The sequence below is a fragment of the Pan troglodytes genome, chromosome 21 (assembly GCF_028858775.2).
Source record: "Pan troglodytes isolate AG18354 chromosome 21, NHGRI_mPanTro3-v2.0_pri, whole genome shotgun sequence".
Classification (NCBI taxonomy): domain Eukaryota; kingdom Metazoa; phylum Chordata; class Mammalia; order Primates; family Hominidae; genus Pan; species Pan troglodytes.
Window position 1 is genome coordinate 51,023,192 of NC_072419.2, and position 18,578 is coordinate 51,041,769.

An 18,578-nucleotide genomic window follows, 5' to 3' on the forward strand; every position below is an offset into this window, starting at 1 on the left:
GACCTGCCTGTGAGGCTGACAGATGTTTACTGGCCTCAAACATGAGAGAGGCCCACTGATGTGCTCAAGCCCACCCAGGGGCATGAGTGGCAGAGCCAGGATTAGGACCTGAGCTTCCTGACTCCCTGAGACTCACACCTGTCAGCAGGGCCCCACTGCTCCCCAGATGCTGAGAATATCTTCCTCCAAGTTCTGCTGCCTTGCCATGTTTCTCAGGTTAAAGAAAACACTGGCTCCCTTCCTCCTCCTCCTCCTCCTCTCCCTTCCGCTGTCCTCCTCCTGTTCTCGCCCACGGGAAAGTCTCGCTAGGAGGTGGGTGGAACAGCAGCATCTGCTAAGGCAAGGCCATTCACGAGGCTGAAGATGCCCAGTTTAGGAGGGGCTGGGGGTGGGGAAGGCTTTTAGCCAGCAGAAGCCCCCAGCTGAGGGGCAGGGCCAGAATGAAGGGAAGCAAAAGTGGAGGCCAAGCCCCAGCCCCACCTCTCAGTGGCTGTGTGTCTGTCCTTGCACAAGTCACTTAGCCAGTACTGTTCAAACGAATTTTCTATGATGATGGAAATGTTCTATTTTCTGCACCACCCAATATGGTTGTCGCTAGCCACAAGTTGCTAGCGAGCACTTGAAATATGGCTAGTGCAACAGAAGAACAGAAAGTTTCATCTTATTTAATTAGCCACATGCTTCTAGTGGCTACTTTTCTGGACAGTTGTGGAATTTAACTTTTCTAAGCCTCAGTCTTCCCATGTGCACAAGAATCATGATATCCCACCCCACTTCCCTGACTTTAGACGATAGCTAGGACCATGAAGCAATGCAGTGCTGGGAAATAACCCCTGGCTGGGAGTCAAGACTCCTGGGTTCCAGACCTGGTAACACGCTTCATGATGCAGAGTGAGCTCTTTAACCTCTCTGAGTGCCCTGGTCATCTGTATGATAAGGAAGTTGCTTTGGATCAAAGTTTCTTTGATCTAGGGATCCATGGATGGTTTTAGGGGACTCTGATAACCCCTATAGTTATGAGAAAAGCATGTTCGCAGGACTGTGTGTGGGAGAATGAGGGTGTACATGCACTGAGGGCTGTGTGTATTGGGGGAAACTGGGCCCAATGCTTTCCTGAAATTCTTAAAGGGGTCTGTGAAAATGAGAAACCCCCAGTCTAGGTGAGTTGCTCTAGGGTAAAAGCTTTTTAACAGTGGAGTTCTCAGGCCACACTCCCAGAGACTAATTCAGCAGCCTGGATGTGGGGTCCTGCAAGCTGCACTGGTAACGTGTTCCCGTGATTCTGACGCGGAGCCCACAGAGGGAAACGCTGGCAAGGAGCCGGCCACACTACTGTCTAGTGAGCTGATGCTCAAGAAATGCCTTTATAAAGCAGTAGTATACATTTTTCAAAACCAATGGGATTTAGGAAACTAAAAAAGTAAAGAGGAAATAATGATGATAATAAAACCCCTTTCTACCCCTCCTTTATTTCTTAAGCAGCACTAATATACAGCACTTAGTGCCAAATACTGCTTTATGCTGTGTATAAATATCACCCCTGCATTATATGGATTGTAAACGTCTAATCCTCATAACACCCCTATGAAGCTGATGCTGTTAATCCCATTTTACAGATGAGGAAAGTGTGGCTTAGAGACCTTGCCCAAGGTCACACAGCAGGAAAGGGGTGGAGCCAGGATTCGAATCCAAGCAGCGGGGCTCGCTCTCCCTCGGGGCTTTGCTGTTACACTGCCTCCCTTCTGAAGATGGGGGATGAACCTGGAGCCCTGAGCTGGCGCTTCCACAGCCTGGAGCTGCCCTAGGGCTCCCAGAGGGGTTGCTCAGTCCCTCCCGTGCCCCACCACAAAAGACTGCAAGAGCCAGGAGGGCTGGTGGCCCCACACTTACTTGCCCTCTGAGCCATAGCTGTTCATGCTGTCCTCAATGGACTCGTGGCTGGCCTGGCGCAGCGTCCGGCTGGGCATCTCCACTGCCAGGCCCGTCTCCGTGCTCCTCTGGATGGCCCCCTTCAGCCTCCGGCTGTCCCCTTCTGGGCAAAGCGGCCAAGAGAGATGGGGAGAGAGACACAGGTGGGAGGGGGACAGAGAGAAGAGTCATCTGGTTAGCAGTGTTTCAGCAGCTGGGGGCTGTCCAGCTTCAGCCTCCACCCTCAGCCCATCAACCTCCTCAGACTCCTGGCCTCACCAGTAACCACTCCACCAACAAACAGTATTGCATGAGTTCTGTTAAACGATAGATTCATTTACATGTGCTTTTTCTCCCCCTTGAATTCATTTCTCCCCTGAAATCTTCTCCAAATCATTTCTCTTCCTCCTCTTCAGCTACTATTTATTGAGCACCTACTATGTGTCCTACTGTGTCAAGTGCTTTGCATGGATTTTGACCAGGGTTTCTTGACCTCAGCAGACTGGCTGTGTGGATGGCATATTGCTTTGCAGTAGGGGCTGCCCTGGGCATCACAGAATGTCTAACAGTATCCCTGGCCTTTGCCCACTAGATACTAATAGCAACCCTCACCCCACCCCGCTGCAGTCCAGTTGCAGCAATAAAAAATATCTCCAGACATTGCCAAATAGCCCCTAGGCAGCAAAAATCACCCTTGATTGAGGACTACTCGCACTGAAACCAGATGGCATGGGTTCAAATCCTGGATATCTATCTCAGTGGCTGGGAGACTTAAGGCAAATTACTCAGCCTCTGTGTGCCTCTATTTGCACAACTGTCAAGTGGGAGAATAACAGGCTCTTATGAGGCTAAATGGCCCCCATCAGCCGCCCACTCCTCCTTCCATTCTGTGGTCAAACATCATCTTATCCAAGATCTTTCTTGACCTCTCCTGGCCCCTCCAAGACAGCAGCCTTCTCCCACCCCCTGCCCCTCTCTGCCCTGACTCCTGCTTTGGTTTTCCTCCTAACACTTACCACCCAAATGCGTTAAACAATATTGGTGTTTTGGCCAGCTTCCTCTGCGAAGACCATAAACTCCATGAGGACAGGGAATTTTGTTCACTCTTGAAGCCTCAGCACCAAGAACAGGGTCTAGACCATTGTAGAGCTCAACTAATAACTGTGGCTGCCTTGAGAGCAGCCTTAATCCTCACAACCAACCATAAGGTGGATGCTGCTGTTCACCCCCATCCAGTACCCAAAACAGGAGGCACGGAGAGGTCAGGACTTGTCCACGCCCATAGAGCTAGTAAGGTGGGGAGCCAGGACACAGCCCCGGGAGGGTGTCTGCTCCCTGCTCCATGGCCTAGTGATTCAAGGGACTGTAGGCTTGCTAGAGGTGGGGTAGATCATTAGTGGGATCTTTTTCATGGTCCCACAAAGTCCAGACATGGGCTGATTCCCAAGAGGATCCTTCAATGCTTGCTGATTGACCCACTGGGGACAAGCAGCCCCAATCACACCCAGTCATCCTCCTCCTGCCAGAGGACAAGAGAGCTGGGCCTGCGTACAGGAGCAGGGCAAGCCAGGACAGCTCCCGCCGGCCTTCTCCTGGCCTCCCTCCTCCTCCCAGCTCCAGGATGGTCTCTCCTTCCTCCCTGCCTCTAAGAATCACACACACGTGTACACACACACATGCATGCATAGATACAAACACTCTGTTTCTCAGAACGTGTAGCCTCGTATTTCTGTCTCCCACATGTGTCTTTGTTATTCAGACACACAGACACCCACACTCAGAAAAACACAGCAACACACACACACAGTAAGATGCATGCAAAGACAGTGTGTTAATGCAGGTCTGAGTGTGCTCCCAGGGGTCTCCACATGCCTGTCGCTCTGTGTGTTTGAGGCTAAGTGGGTAGGTGTATACACATCTTCCCTGCGTGTTTCTGAACACGTGGGAGAGCGTGTGTGCCCCTATATCTGTGTTTCTACTCCATTCCATCATCTGTTCTTTCCCTAGCTTGCATCTGCAGACTCCCCCGACCCTCTATCTCCACTGTTTCTGTTATTTCTCTGTGTACAGCAGGTACAGTGACACAGAGAAAGAAAGAACCACTCACATGCACATTCAGAAACAGACTCAGACAGAGATGTCCCTGTACACACACACACACACACAGCACTGTACATATGTCCCTGTCAGACGTGCAGGAACAAACACCCCCCCACACCCCACACTAGGGATACAGACCCATGACTGGGCACCCTGCAGGCAGGCAGCACACACCTGCCTCGGCTCCCTCCCTCTCTGCTGAGCGCTGTTCAGGTGCCCCCACCCCGGATCCATCTCCACCTACCTGGGTCTGACACATTTCTCCCGGAAGAGGGAGGAGCAGAGCATGACAAACAACTCAGTCCCCCAGAGCTGTGCCTTGCATCTGTGTGGCATCCTACAGCCCTCAAAGCAGTTCCCAACCAGGCCCTAGGATCTGCCTCCCAGCAGCCCTGGCTCCCCACACAGGTGAGCATGCCTTTGCAGTCAGAAGGCCCAGGTATGGAGACCCGGGGCAAGCTGGACGGCATCTTCCCACGGAGCTGTTGAGAGGGTTAAATGACAGACGTTTCCCACAGTGCGGGCACAAAGTAGGTGCCAAACATAAAAAGCCAAATCACTGCAGAGGGAGAAAGACCTTCCAATGCCCCCACACCTGCCCTCGCCAACTGTCTTGCTGACACCCTTGTAGACTCATTTTTTTCCCTTGACACACCACCTTCCCCAAGCTGGGGACCACGACTGGACCCAACCACAGCAATGTCCACCATCCAACCTCTACCACCTACCCCTCCTGTGCATCCTCTCTTGCTAACTGGGCCATGGCCCCCAAAGTGACTGTTCCAGTGCTTTCCCAACTACCCCCACCAAGATCCATCCATCCCACGTGGCTGAGATGTGTTCCCTTTGTTCTGCTCTTCCTCACTTCCAAATGTCACTGTGATTGTTAATAGCGAGTGTCAACTCGATTGGATTGAAGGATGCAAAGTATCACTCCTGGGTGTCTCTGTGAGGGTGTTGCCAAAGGAGATTAACATTTGAGTCAGTGGGCTGGGAAAGGCAGACCCACCCTCAACCTGGGTGGCATCATCTAATCGGCTGCCAGCATGGCCAGAATAAAAGCAGGCAGAATGTGGAAAGACTAGACTGGCTTAGCCTCCCAGCGTGCATCTTCCTCCCATGCTGGATGCTTCCTGCTCTCAAACACTGGGCTCCAAGTTCTTCAGCTTTGGGACTCAGACTGGCTTCCTTGCTCCTCAGCTTGCAGACTGCCTATTGTGGGACCTTGCCTTGTAATCGTGTGAATCAACACTCCTTAATAAACTCTCCGTTATATATACATCTATCCTATTAGTTCTGTCCTTCCAGAGAACCCTGACTAATAGTCACCATCCTGACCTTTCACCCTGCCTGGCCCTCCCCTCCTCTCTGAAAGGAAGGGGCCGTCCTTCTCCTGGCTGTGGCTGATCCATCTCCATCACTCACCATGACCTCCTCCCCCATTTGTCCTCTCTGGGCCTTGCGTCTGCTGCCTCTCCATCCTCGGGCCCTTTCTAGTTCTCCCACCTCTTTCACCAACTAACTTCCTCGGAGAACAGCCTCTGGCCACCAAGTCACCCACCACACCCTCTCTGATCTCTCAGTGTGGCTCCAGCCCATCGATCCATCAGGGCGGCTTACTAAACCATTCTCTAGTGACTGCTCACCACCAGGTCTCAACCCAGCTCCCGGGCCCTGAAGCATGGCCCTTTCATTCTCTCAACAGACATCTATTGAACACCCTTTTGTGAGGTGGAAGCGCCTGAGAAGATGTTAAACACGCTTCTAAGTGCTGCACCTGCTGATAAAACACACTGACGGGAGCCAGGTAGAAATGAACAGCCTCTGCTTGTCATCCATCAGGACCCAGAAATAGACCCTCACTTGACCCACTGTAGTGAACAATGTGATCCTCCTCCAAGACCCCCTTTTTACCACTTCTGTGAGCCCCTCCCCACTGTAGCATGCTATGTGCTGTGGCTTCCCACAGCCAGTACCTGGCACCTTTTTCTGGGGTGGGGTGTGGGGGTGTCTTTCTTTGGGCTACTGAGCCCATGTTGCCCCCACACAGGCAGAGCTAGAAGTGTCTGGAAATGTATGACCCTTAACCTGCCCTTGCCCTGCCCCTTCATCAAAGACTAAATGAAATGGGAGGATGAACCCTCACCTCCTCTGCCCTGGGTCAGAACAACTCTGAGGCTTCACGCAGCCCCCAGAGTAACCCCACAGCGGGGCTGGGGCCACCCTTTCGGGACCTGCCTGAGAGCACACCATTGCGTGCCTCCTGCCCTGTCTTGTTCTGCTTCCCTGGGTCTGTTCTGGGGGCACTTCCTTCATTACTGCCTCCACACGAATCTCATCTCAGGGTCTGGTTTGGGGACACCTGACCTAAGACAGGCTGGCACCCTAAGCAAGTCAAAGTTCAAAAATCTTCACACAGGTGGGCTCCCGCATCATAACTGTAGTTGTACCCATTTACACCCAACCAGCACATTGGGAAGGAAATTTATTTCTCTTTTGTATGCTTCTATGTCATTTGAATTTTAATTAATTCTATAATGCAAATGAAAGTGAATACAAACAAATTCATAAATAAATCACAGCTTCAGTCACGCCACCATCTTATTTAAAACCTTAGCCAGGCGTGGTGGCTCATGCCCGTAATCCCAGCACTTTGAAAGACCCAGGCAGGTGGATCACTTGAGCCGAGGAGTTTCAGACCAGCCTGGGCAACATAGCGAAACCCCACCTCTACAAAGAAAAAATACAAAAATTAGCCGGGCATGGTGGTGGGCACCTGTAGTCTCAGCTACTAGAGAGGCTGAGGTAGGAGGATCGCTTGAGCTTGGGAGGTTGAGGCTGGTTGCACTCCAGCCTGGGTAACAGAGTAAAATCCTATCTCAAAACAAAAACAAAAACAAAAACAAAAACCTTAGAATGTTTCTTCACTGCCTGCTGAATTAGGTTCAGTTTTTGCACCCAGGCATCCAAGACTCTCCATTTTCTGACTCCCTCCCCATCAGCTACTGGTCTCCCTCGCAGTCTCTATATCCTAGCCCAGTCAGACACCTCAGTGCTCCATCCTGAGAAATACTGTACATCCTCAATAACTTCCTCATCCTGGTTCTCACTCCTCTCCTTTCCTCCTTATCAAATTTCTAACCATCCTCCAGAGTTTAGCTTTAAATAACACCTATAACTTATCAGGCACTCTGTACTTCAGTTTCTTCATCATATAATAGGGATAAAAGCACCAGAATCTCAGGGCTATGTGAGCGCTAAATGTTAACAAGCAAGCAATGTAAAAATGTAATAACATATAACCCTCAGGATGGCCTAGGTGGGCTGGGACACACGGTCAGCCCTCAACAAAGTTGACTATTATTAATATGGTTATTACCATTGTGCTAGATGCCATGCCAAGCGTTTTACAAAGGTATCTCCCACTTAATTCTCACAATAAACCATGAGATAGCTACTGCCCCCCTTTACAGAGAAAGAAAATGAGGATCGAGAAGGTTAAGTAACTTTCCCAAGGACATGCACGACTACTAATGGTGGAGCTGGACTTCAAACCCAGGCTATTCTGGCTCCAAAGCCATGTTTTAAATGCACCCTAAAGTAAACTCTCCAAGCTCCACCCCAGAACTCAAATGCCATGTCTTCCACAAAGACGTCCCTCATCAGACTCCTTGAGTGCCGGGGCACTTCAATCTTCACTTCTCTTGGGGTAACTATTCCACGGCACCTTGAAACACAGTTCTCATCCACCTAGTCGATGTCAGTGTTTACAGCGTGAGCTCATTCGTCATTTACTTCCATTCAGCACCAGGGATAGCGCCCACACTGCCCATCCCCACTGAAAGTGTGTTAAATTGAATTGGCTTTAGGATGTGTCCCCAAGAAAAATGGAAATTCTCTCTGGTAAAGAAAACAAGTAGATGTCACTCTGCTGTTTATACTTGAATATGAATGTGTTTAATGTACGTTCTCCCAAAAGCAAGTATTCATAAGGAACAGGATAATAAAACGATGATAAATTATGAAAACAGATTCTATTGTTTTTAGCATTTACCCTGTACCATGTACAAATTATATACACATATATAATTTAACCCCACCATAACACTGAAAGACAAGTATTATTATCCTAATTTTACAATAAGGAAACAGGCTCAGAGCAGTTCAGCAACTTGTCCAAGGTTATACCAGATAAGACAGAGCTAGGCTTGAAACCAAGTCTGTGTGAAAACAGATCATCATATACTCTTAACCACGAGACCTCAGGGATGTGTTGGGGGGAGGGAGAAGGAGAGAACTCAACCAGTCCCCACTTTGACATTTTATTGAAGATGGGCATTATCAGCTTTGACTTCCAGATGAAAAGCCTCAAGCCAAGAGAGGCTCCATGACCTGTTCCAGGTCCCCAGGCTCTAAAACCACTAACCACATCCTGGTCAGTGTGAGTGTCCACTCCAAGTCCATAGAGCAGCCTGTGAAGTTCCCCCAGACACAAGAGCTCTGGGTGACTGGGTTATTTTAAACCAGGATGCGAAAGGCACCAAGGCCCCTGGCTCACTGCTTCCCCTTCCCACAGCCACTACTCTTCCTGTATCTCTGAGATAAATACCCTGGAGACTGCTGCCTCTTCTTCCTCCATGGTCAGCCTCTCCCTGGCCTAGTTATTCCCAGTGACTTGGGCCTCACATGCCTCCCTTGTCCAGGTCTTGAAGTCCATCTGAAAATCAAGGGCTGAGAGCCATCTGCAGATACTCAGGCCTCCAGAGCACTGATGTTGCCTCTGGCTGTGTCTCCAAGGATGGGTGGAGGAAGCACAACCCTGATTACTTCTGTGAGGGCCCTAACCTTTCCCTTCTCCCTGGAGCTATAGGAATCTGCCCTACCTTAAAATAAGAGATGGTTTCATCTGGAGGGAACTTAGGGATCATCCAGATCAATGCCTTTATTGTACAGAGGGCAACTGAGGCCCAAAGAGGGGCAGGAGTTAAAGGCCATGTTGGTATTAGAATTCAGGCTGGGTACAGTGGCTCATGGCTGTAATCCCAACACTTTGGGAGGCCAAGATGGGAGGACTGCTTGAGCCCAGGAGTTCAAGACCAGCCTGGGCAACATAGTGAGACCCTGCCTCTATAAAAAATTGGAAAATTACTAGCCCACACTGTAGTCCCAGCTACTCAGGAGGCTGTGGTGGGAGGATTGCTTGAGCCCAGGAGTTTGAGGCTGCAGTGAGCTATGATCACGTTGCTGCACTACAGCCTGGGTGACAGAGAACCTGTTTCAGGAAAAATAAATTCTGCTCTCCTAATTGCTAACCTCCCTGCTCCTTTTCAGTCAACAGCCTTTCACTATTTCTAGAGCATCTTCAGGAGGCAGCATGGCCTAATGGTTAAAAGCATGGACAATGGAGCCTGAATGCCTGGGTTGTAAACCTGGCCCCAGTCACTCTATTAGTTGTGTGATTTTGAGAAAATTACTCAACCTCTCTGTGGCTCAGTTTCCTCCTCTATGCTAACTGGTGTCCACACCACCAGAGTGTCCTCTTCTGCCAGTTTCTTCTCTACTCAGTGGCCTGCCTGAGCTTCCCAAATCTCAATCCTGAACACACCATCCCTTTGATTAAAACCCTTCAATGGCACCCCATTGCTTGCAGAATAAATTCCAATCTAACACACACTGTCTTTCTGACCTGGTCCCAATTTACATTTACATTTCCCTAGTGTTCTCTACATTCTATTCACAATGAATTATTCCAAATCTTCCATGTGACCAGCTGCCCCTGAAATTTCTTACCCATAATCCTGCATACAAAAGTCTTAGCATTCTCTTATCTTCTGGAGAAAGGTGCTTTTTAAAACAACTGTTTGTTGCAGGATAATATACATAAAGAAAACTGTACAATTATATATCGCACAGTTGTAAGTGTATACCTTGATGACTATTACAAAGTTCTACGGAACCAGCACCCAGATCAAGAAGCAGAACATTACCAGTGCCCTACAGAAGGCCCACATGCCACTTCCAGTTACTTTCCACCAAAAGTAGCATTACCCTAACTTCTAACAGCACAGACTGGTTTTGCTTATTTTGTAGTTTTCACTACATAAAATCACCTAGTGTATATTCTTTAGCATCTGCCTTCTTTTACCCAACACGACGTTTGTGGGGTTCATCCATGTTGATTGTTTCATTGCAGTTCATTCATTCTCATGACTTATTGTAGTACATTGTGTGAATATATCAAAATAATTTTCATCTATTCTATTGCTGATGAGCATCTGGGTGGGTAGCCTCCAGTAATGAGATATTACAAATAGCTCTGCCAAAAACATTCTTGTATGTGTCTTTTGGTGACCATTTCTGTGCAGTTCTTCAGGGCACATACCTAGGAGTGCAGCTGCTGGGTTACAGGGTATGCATTTGAAATGCCTTTTAGGTGGATTAACCACGGTGTGAACTGGAAAGGTTAACACGTTAGACTACCATTCAGCAGGAAGCAATGTTCTGAAGAAGTGAGGCTAAAGATTGGAAGATTTTGAGGAAAAAGATAGTGGAAAGCCTGTTGATTTACTGTATATCTGGCTCACATTTATATTCCCCAAATGTAATCTTTGTTAAGAGAATGTGTATAGAGGGCAAACAGCACCCAGAACAGGACAGGAAGGAGGGGAAAAGGCCTGTAATACAGTTGACATTCAATAAATACTGGCTATTATTATTAACCTCTCTAAAGGTCAATGGTCAACTGCTCACTGATACCACCTCTAGTAAACTCATTATTTCATCGATTCTAAGACAAGCATTTTTTCAACATCTCCAAAATTAAGATGTGAATGGCAACCAGTGGCATGTCAGAGTTAAATTCTGACATGTTTTAGCTCCCTTGGTGGTATATAAAGTTGTGACTTGCAACTGAAGGCCTCTAAAATGCGATTAAGTCCACAGCAAAGAACTGGCGTGTGCAGGAACTGTCCGTGGTGCTGACTGAGCATAGAGGACTGGGCCTGCCTAGGGCAGAGGTGGGGCTCACAAGGGAGATTTTAGAACTACGAAGCATCCCTATCTGTGGTTGTTTTCAAACCACAATTCCTTCCCACTGGCTTGCTGGTGCCTGAAATTCCACCCTCAAAGAATCATCTTTCCACATAAAGACAGGAATTTCCATTTATCGAGTTGAACCAGAGCCTATGAGAGGTGCTCAGCACTCATCATTTCATGTAATCTTCACAACCACCAGTGAAGGTAAGTATTGTCTTCATTTTCAGAAGGGAAAGCTGAAGCTCAGGGGTTAATGAACCTGCCCATAATTACAAAGCTGGCATGTGGGATGTGATCCTGGTTCAACGCAGGCCAGAGTGCAATTTTTGCCCTTTACGCTGCTCTACACTGGAGGGAGGGATAAGTGCCTCAGACCTTTTTCCAAGAGGATTTGAAGAGGAAAGAGGAGAGATCATAAAGACACAGAGATGAAGTGAGTGAAAGCAAGAGGGGCAAAAGGCACATGATAAGGATTTGAGAACCCTAGAGAGGGAGGGGAAAGATTTTGTGAGAATCAACTGGGTAATAAATATGGAATGTGCTTTGTAACTCTAAAGGGTTATGCCCCTGGAAGGAAACGTTACTCTCACTTATCCAACAAAATATACATTTATTGAGTTCATTTCCTATGCCATGCTGTTCTTGTCTCTGGGGATTTGAATAAGATACAGTCTTTGACCTTAAGAAACTTACAGGTAGTAGAGTGTGGAGGGGACATGAAACAGATAAGTAATTATTATTCATTCAACACACTCTTTACTAATTGCCTATTCAGGGCCAGATCCTGTGTGGTAGACTCATAACATAGATGAATTAAACCCAGACCTTGCTGAAACTCCCAGTCTACCAGAATAGATAGGCAAGTAAAGGGGCAATTGTGCAATAATTACAACGTAGCATAATGTAAGGGCAGAGATATACACAGAGTATTATGGGAGCTGAGGGGAAGGGTAATTAATGCAGCACTGGAGTTAGAGGCACGGTCTGGGTTGTAAGCAGAATTGATTCAATGCTGAATTATACTTGATTGCAAATAAAATCAGAAGATTTCATTGTACATGCGAGCACTACCTTCCAGTACAACTGAAGGTTATACTGACAAATAAAAACATGGGGATAGAGTGAAGGGGAAAATGTGGAACCAAATGAAAACTGAAGGCAAAAAGTTCCAGATGCAGAGTAAATGCATTTGGGGTTGGGGAGGTCCTATGCTGAGCAGGGGTGGTCAGGGGAAAGTCATTTACTCTCCTCGAGCCAATGTGGAAAGACTTTCTAAAGAAGAGGCATTTCCGCAATCATTGGAAGGAAGACAATTCACAGTCCCACAAAAAGCTGTTTTTCCTCAGGAAGCTATTTCCATCAGCATTTGGGACAAGCTAAACAAGCCTTGGAAGGAACTGGGTTGTGGGCAAAAGGTAGAGTCTATGGCCCCATATGGCACTGGGAAGCTACACAATCCACACAGCATTCAAGACTTCCAGGATTTGCCCCAAACCTATACTACAAGTCTGCCATGATGCACATACCAGGTGTTCTATCCACACGGAATTACTCATCATTCACCAAATACAGCCCACGTACTTCCGTCTTCTTAGGAGAACAGGCTCTGGAGCCAGAAAAACTGAGTTTGGGACTTGAAGCATGCCTCTGCCACTTTCTGAGTAAACTAAATAAACTTACTGAACTAATCTGAGTCTAAGTTCCCCTGCAAAACAGGAAAAGTGATAGAATCCACTCCACCTATTGTTGTAAGGATTAAATGTACTAGTAAGCTCTTACTAGGTTATGCTGCAATAACCAGTTACCCCCAAATTTCAGTGGCTTACAGAACAAAGTTCTTGTTCATACTTAACATACCTTATTTTTCTGAGATGGACTTTTGCTCTGTGGCCTATACTGGAGTGCAGTGGCACAACCTTGGCTCACTGCAACCCATCTCCCAGGTTCAAGTGATTCTCCTGCCTTAGCCTCCCAAGTAGCTGGGGTTACATGCATGCACCACCATGCCTGGCTAATTTTTTTTTTTCCTTTTTGTATTTTTAGTAGAGATGGGGTTTCACCATGTTGGACAGTTTGGTCTCAAACTCCTAACCTCAAATGATCTGCCTGCCTCAGCCTCCCAAAAGTGCTGGGATTACAGGCATGAACCACCATGCCCAGCCATACTTAACATATTTTACGAGTTAGCTATGGTTCTATCCCACGAACTCATCTGGGACCCGGGGTGAAGGGGCAGGCCCTATCTGGGACAAGCTGGTCTCATGGCAGAGGAATGATGGAACCATGAGGGAATTCTTCCAGCTGCTGCACTTTTCTCTATGTGTATTTCAAAACTTTTAAAAGAAAAGGAAGGGAAAGAAATATGGCCTCTAACAGACAGATGCTGCCAAACGTGTAGGGGAGGCAAGGAAGCTCCCTCCTCTCCACAAACACTGGAAAGAGAACTCCTCAAGACACCAAATGGTTTGTTCCAACAAGGTAGCATATTAGCCCATGATAGCACAGATCCATGTTAACTGTGAAATAAATCTCTCATACCCCTTGTGGGACTGAACTCAATGATATAACATGTGCACAACGACTGTCACAGTAAGATACAGGCACTCAGTAAATTGCAGCTACTATTACAAACAATACTCTGAGATAGAGAGTAGTGTCCCTGATTCTCAGAAACTCTCAGAAAACTGAGGCTCTGAGAACTGAAGCAGTTTGCCCAAGGTCCCACAGCAAGTAAAGGTTGGAGAGGAAGAATGCAAAACAAATCCGCTCCATCCAAACAAAGCTGAACACAAATGTTCAGAGTAGCATTAACTGTAACAGTCAAAAAGTGGACACAGCCTGAATGTCCATCCATGGATGAATGAACAAACTGTGGTATATCCATGCAATAAAGTATTATTCAGCCATAAAAAGCATGCAGTACTGGGCCGGGCATGGTGGCTCACGCCTGTAATCCCAGCACTTTGGGAGGCCAAGGTGGGTGGATCACCTGAGGTCGGGAGTTTGAGACCACCCTGACCAATATGGTGAAACACTGTCTCTAATAAAAATACAAAAATTAGCTGGGCTGTGGTGGTGTTTGTCTGTAATCCCAGCTACTCAGGAGGCTGAGGCAGGAGAATCACTTGAACCCAGGAGGCTGAGGTGGCAGTGAGCTGAGATGGCGCCACTGCACTCCAGCCTGGTTGACAGGGAGACCCTGTCTCAAAAAAACAAACAAACAAACAAACAAACAAACAAAAAAAACCCAAAGCATTACCTATATATGCTTCAACATATATGAACCTTGACATTATGCAAGTGAAAGAAGCTGGTCATAAAAGATCATCTCTTCTATGACTCTACGTATTTGAAATGTCCAAGATAGGTAAATCCATAGAACTAGAAAGCAGACTAGTGGTTGCCAAGGACCAGAGGGAGGGGCAAATGGGATGTGAATGCTCATGGGTATAGGGTTGACGATAATATTCTACAATTGACTGTGGTGATGGTTGCACAACTCTGTGAATAAATTAAATATTAAAACCCACTGAATTGTTCACTTTAAACTAGTAAACTGTATGGTATATGAATTATATCTCAATAAAGCTTATATAAATCTCCTTCCACTTCATCTCATCTCCCAGGCCAGGCTGTTAACCCTATTCTACACTGACCCCAAGAGGGTCAAGGAGCCCACAGGCAGGGAGGCTCCCCCTAAGCCAGAAGCAGTGTGGAAAACCTGCTGCAAAGGCCAGACAAGGCCAACTTGTACAGTCTGTCCCCTCGGATGTCATCTTCAGATAACACATGTGCACATGTATCCCCACAAAGGCCCACGGATGAAAACATGCAGTGGGTACATGGGGAGCAGGGATGTAGGGGATGGAGTGGGGTTGGAAATGAGGGAATTCCTTCCTTCCAGTCCCACCAGGGCAAGCCTCAGGCTCCCCATCACCACCTTCCTCAATCAACAGATGGCCAGCTTCCTCCAGAGCCTGCAAGACTAGAGCTAGCAAGGCTTAGTTAAGACCACCTGAAACCACCTGGCACCAGCACTCACCAGAGCAAACCCACCTTGGACTAGCTGTTCTCAGCACTGAGGCTGTAGTGATGTTGGCCTTAGGCAGCACATCCCCTGTTGCTCCAGCTTGGCTCATCCACGTCCCACAACTGCTTAAAATCCGTCTCTCTCCAGACTGTTCTGCAGGATAGCAGCTAACCCAGTGTCCACTAAGGCTTCTCAAGAACCTCCCACATACATGCTTAATGCACGCTGGGTCTCCTACTCCTTGGATGAGCAGTGCTATCCTTTATCTTGAAGCAGTTTAAACAAATCTCTTCCTTGATTTGGCCTTAGCAGAGTTGCAGAGAAGCTGGGCCCCACCTTGGCTAAGGCACCTCCCTTGGTTGCTTTTCTCTCTCTCAAATGAGGGCAGGGACACTGGCTGGCACTCAGCAGGTCCTCCACACAGACACCAAAGGCTGAAGGAATTCCAGCTCATGGCTTCTCAACTTTAATGTGCAAATGGATCACACAGGAATCTTGTTAAAATGCAGATTCTAATTCAGCAGGTCTCAGGTGGGGCCTGAGATTCAGCACTTCTCACAACTCCTAGGTGAGGTCAATGCTGCTGGTCTGTGGCCCACACATTGAGTAGCAAGATTCTAGCCCATTCCATTCACTCTTTTCTGATTTCTCTGCCTCCTTCATTGTTCAAGGAGCCTCTTGGGAGTGGATAAAAGCTACTCTCTCTTAGAAAAGGACCTGCCAGCACATACACACAGTATGTTGCATAAAGTTTGGGAGCCTGCAATCCCTGGATTAAAAGCCATTCTTCTTCTTTTTTTTTTTTTTTTTTTTTTTCTTTTTTAAGAGACAGGCTGTCACCCAGGCTGGAGTGCAGTGGCACAATCACAGCTCACTGCAGCCTTGACTTCCCAGGCTCAAGTGATCCTCCCATCTCAGCCGGTACTACACACCACCAAGCCTGGATAATTACTTTATTTTTTGTAGAGACAGGGTCTCGCCATGTTGCCCAAGCTGGTCTCCAACTCCTGGGCTCAAGGGATCCTCCTGCCTTGGCCTTCCAAAGAGCTCGGATTACTAGCATGAACTACCTACCATGCCTAGCCTAAAAGCCATTCTTTCGCATACACAAACCTGCAAATCTTAGTTCCTGCAGAAAAGAGGATGCAACAGGGGATAGAAAAAGAAAAAGCCTTGGCAGGGAGTGAGAACTCCTGGGTCTTGTCCCAGCTCCACTACTGACTTCCGGTGTGACATCAGACAACTTTCTGCTCCTCTCTTGAGCTTCAGTTTTCCCACCATGAGAGAAGTGGACTAGATTGGGGATGATACATAGGTTTTCTTTTTTTTTTTTTTTTGCCAACTCTGGTAGCTGTTGCCTGAAATACCCTGTGCTAAGAATTCTTAGACTGTGCCTGGACTTGGCAGAAAAGGATGCCATGATTGATTGGTGATGCCTGCCATGGTCCCAGGAAAGGGGGCCTTGATTGATTGGTGTTGTCTGCCAAGATCCCAGGCCTGGAGGGTGATGGGCTTCCTGCCAGATGTCCGCCTACCCCAGAGAGCCCTTCCAGCTGTGACATTCCACACAGCTCATTCAGAGTCATGCCACACTGAGCAAAGAGAAGTCTGTGCCTGTCCTCAAGGGGGCAGGAAGGGATAATTCTTTAAGCTTCTGGCTTCTCAAACCTGCTGCCCTACAGCCCCCTTTGAGAAGAGGTAGCAGAATCCCTGCTCAGTGGCAGAGGACAGCATGTCCTTGTGCTCCCATCCTTCCCTATTTTTAACTCCAAGGACAGCTCAGGCAGAAGCTGAAATATGGAAGGGCCACCCAGCCTCTGAGGGAGGGGAACCACACCCCCACCATCATTCCCAAACTGCTCCATGGTTGGCCAAGTGAGAGTCGAGGCAAGGGACAGAAGGTTCCTCACCTCCCGTGTGAATCTCTCACAGCCCCATCCCATCCTTCCCCAGGCAGGGCCAGTCACCCCTCCTTGGTACACCCACAGACCTCTCTGCTAGTCCCTATCCTGCTGCACCCTGTATTTGTTCATTCATGCACCCCATTTACATATATGTGCCAGCCTTCATACTAGTGCCGAGGATGCAGCATTGAACAAGACAGATGGGGGTCCTCACCCACTGAGCTCTTCTAGTCTAGGGTGGAAGACAGACAGCAAACAGGACGGCAGCATAATTCTGTAGTTACAACTATAGTCTAAGTGCTTAGAAGAGAACTGTACCATGGTCACCCCACGTGCCTGTACATTGCTCAAGAACTGGAATTCTCTCACTCATCTTTCTATCCCTGGAACCTAAGGCCTAAGCTGGCAGAAAGGAGGGTTCAGAGATTATTTGTTGATTGAAAATATTACACAAGAGACATCATGTGAAGTTTGAGAGCCCTACAGGAGCCTGTCTTAGACTAGATGAGATTCATTCATTCATTCACTCATTCACTCACAAAGTATTTTTTTTTGAGCACTTTCTACATGTCCAACACTGTTCTAGGCACTGGACCTAGAGCAGGAAACAAGACAAGGAAAAACAAACTGTCCTCCTGAATCTCCATGCTAGGAGAGGCAAGCAAACATCAAGCCAGACAAATACAGAAAGATAGAGAGGATGCTAGAAGGCAATGAGGGCAGGGATAGGAGTTTCTCTCTGAAACAGAGTGATCAGAGAAAGCATTCCCAACACAGGGAACAGAAACGTAAAGGCCCGTGGCAGACATGTCTGGTATGTTCGAAGGAGACGAGAGTGGCTGGAGCAGACAGAGCAAGGGGGAGTGGTGTGAGATGAGGTTTGAGATGATGGGGCAGGAGGAGAGGGCAGACTGAAAAACTGACACACCTCACACCAAGCTGGCATACAATTGATGGAAGAGATGGTGGCGATGATGATAATGACAATAACGATGTGATGATAAAAGCAGCTAGCATTCATTGGGCACGGGTGACAGGTGCTATGCTACTCAATTAACATGGATTTGTTTATCTAATCCCCACAACAATCTGTGAAATATGTCTTATATTATACCCATTTTATAGATAGGGAAGCTGAGGTTCAACAAAATTTACGCAGCCTGGAGGTGGCAGGGCTGGGACGGGAACACCGGCCGCCTGGAGCCAAAGTCCACTGGCTTGTTGATCACACCCTGTCCTGTTCCACAGGCACCATGAACACCAGTTTCCTCCCCTCCCAGAGTTCCTAAATCTTTTGGACTCCTTTGAAAATCTGCTGGGAGCTGCTTTTCCCCAGAGAAAAGTTTTGGTTTTCTCCAGGAAAAAAAAAAAAAATAGAGATGCACAATGATACAACTTGAACATAATTTCAAGAGGTTCAAGGTTATAAACTCCAGCCCTAAAAGTAAGCATTTTATAAGCATTTATAACAAAAACAAGAATTTTCAGAGTTTTCCAAAGATGCAATAGGGGAACACAAGTGTCTGCAATACCAGCTAAAACCACTTCCATACAATTTGTCAAGAGCCTATTGGGAATAAGGCACTTGTAGAATCGTATCT

General features: G+C 47.5%; 1 protein-coding gene across 2 annotated transcripts in view; it reads right to left on the reverse strand.

Moving 5' to 3' along the window:
- RIMS4 (regulating synaptic membrane exocytosis 4) overlaps positions 1 to 18,578 on the reverse strand; it is a 58,926-nt gene that overhangs the window by 17,774 nt on the left and 22,574 nt on the right. Inside the window, exon 2 of one of the 2 annotated variants that reach the window (XM_016937978.3) lies at positions 1,891 to 2,029. In XM_016937978.3, the coding sequence (XP_016793467.1) occupies positions 1,891 to 2,029 (139 nt within the window). Of the gene's footprint in view, positions 1 to 1,890; positions 2,033 to 18,578 lie in introns of both variants that reach the window. The other variant, XM_016937977.3, reaches the window with a different exon arrangement.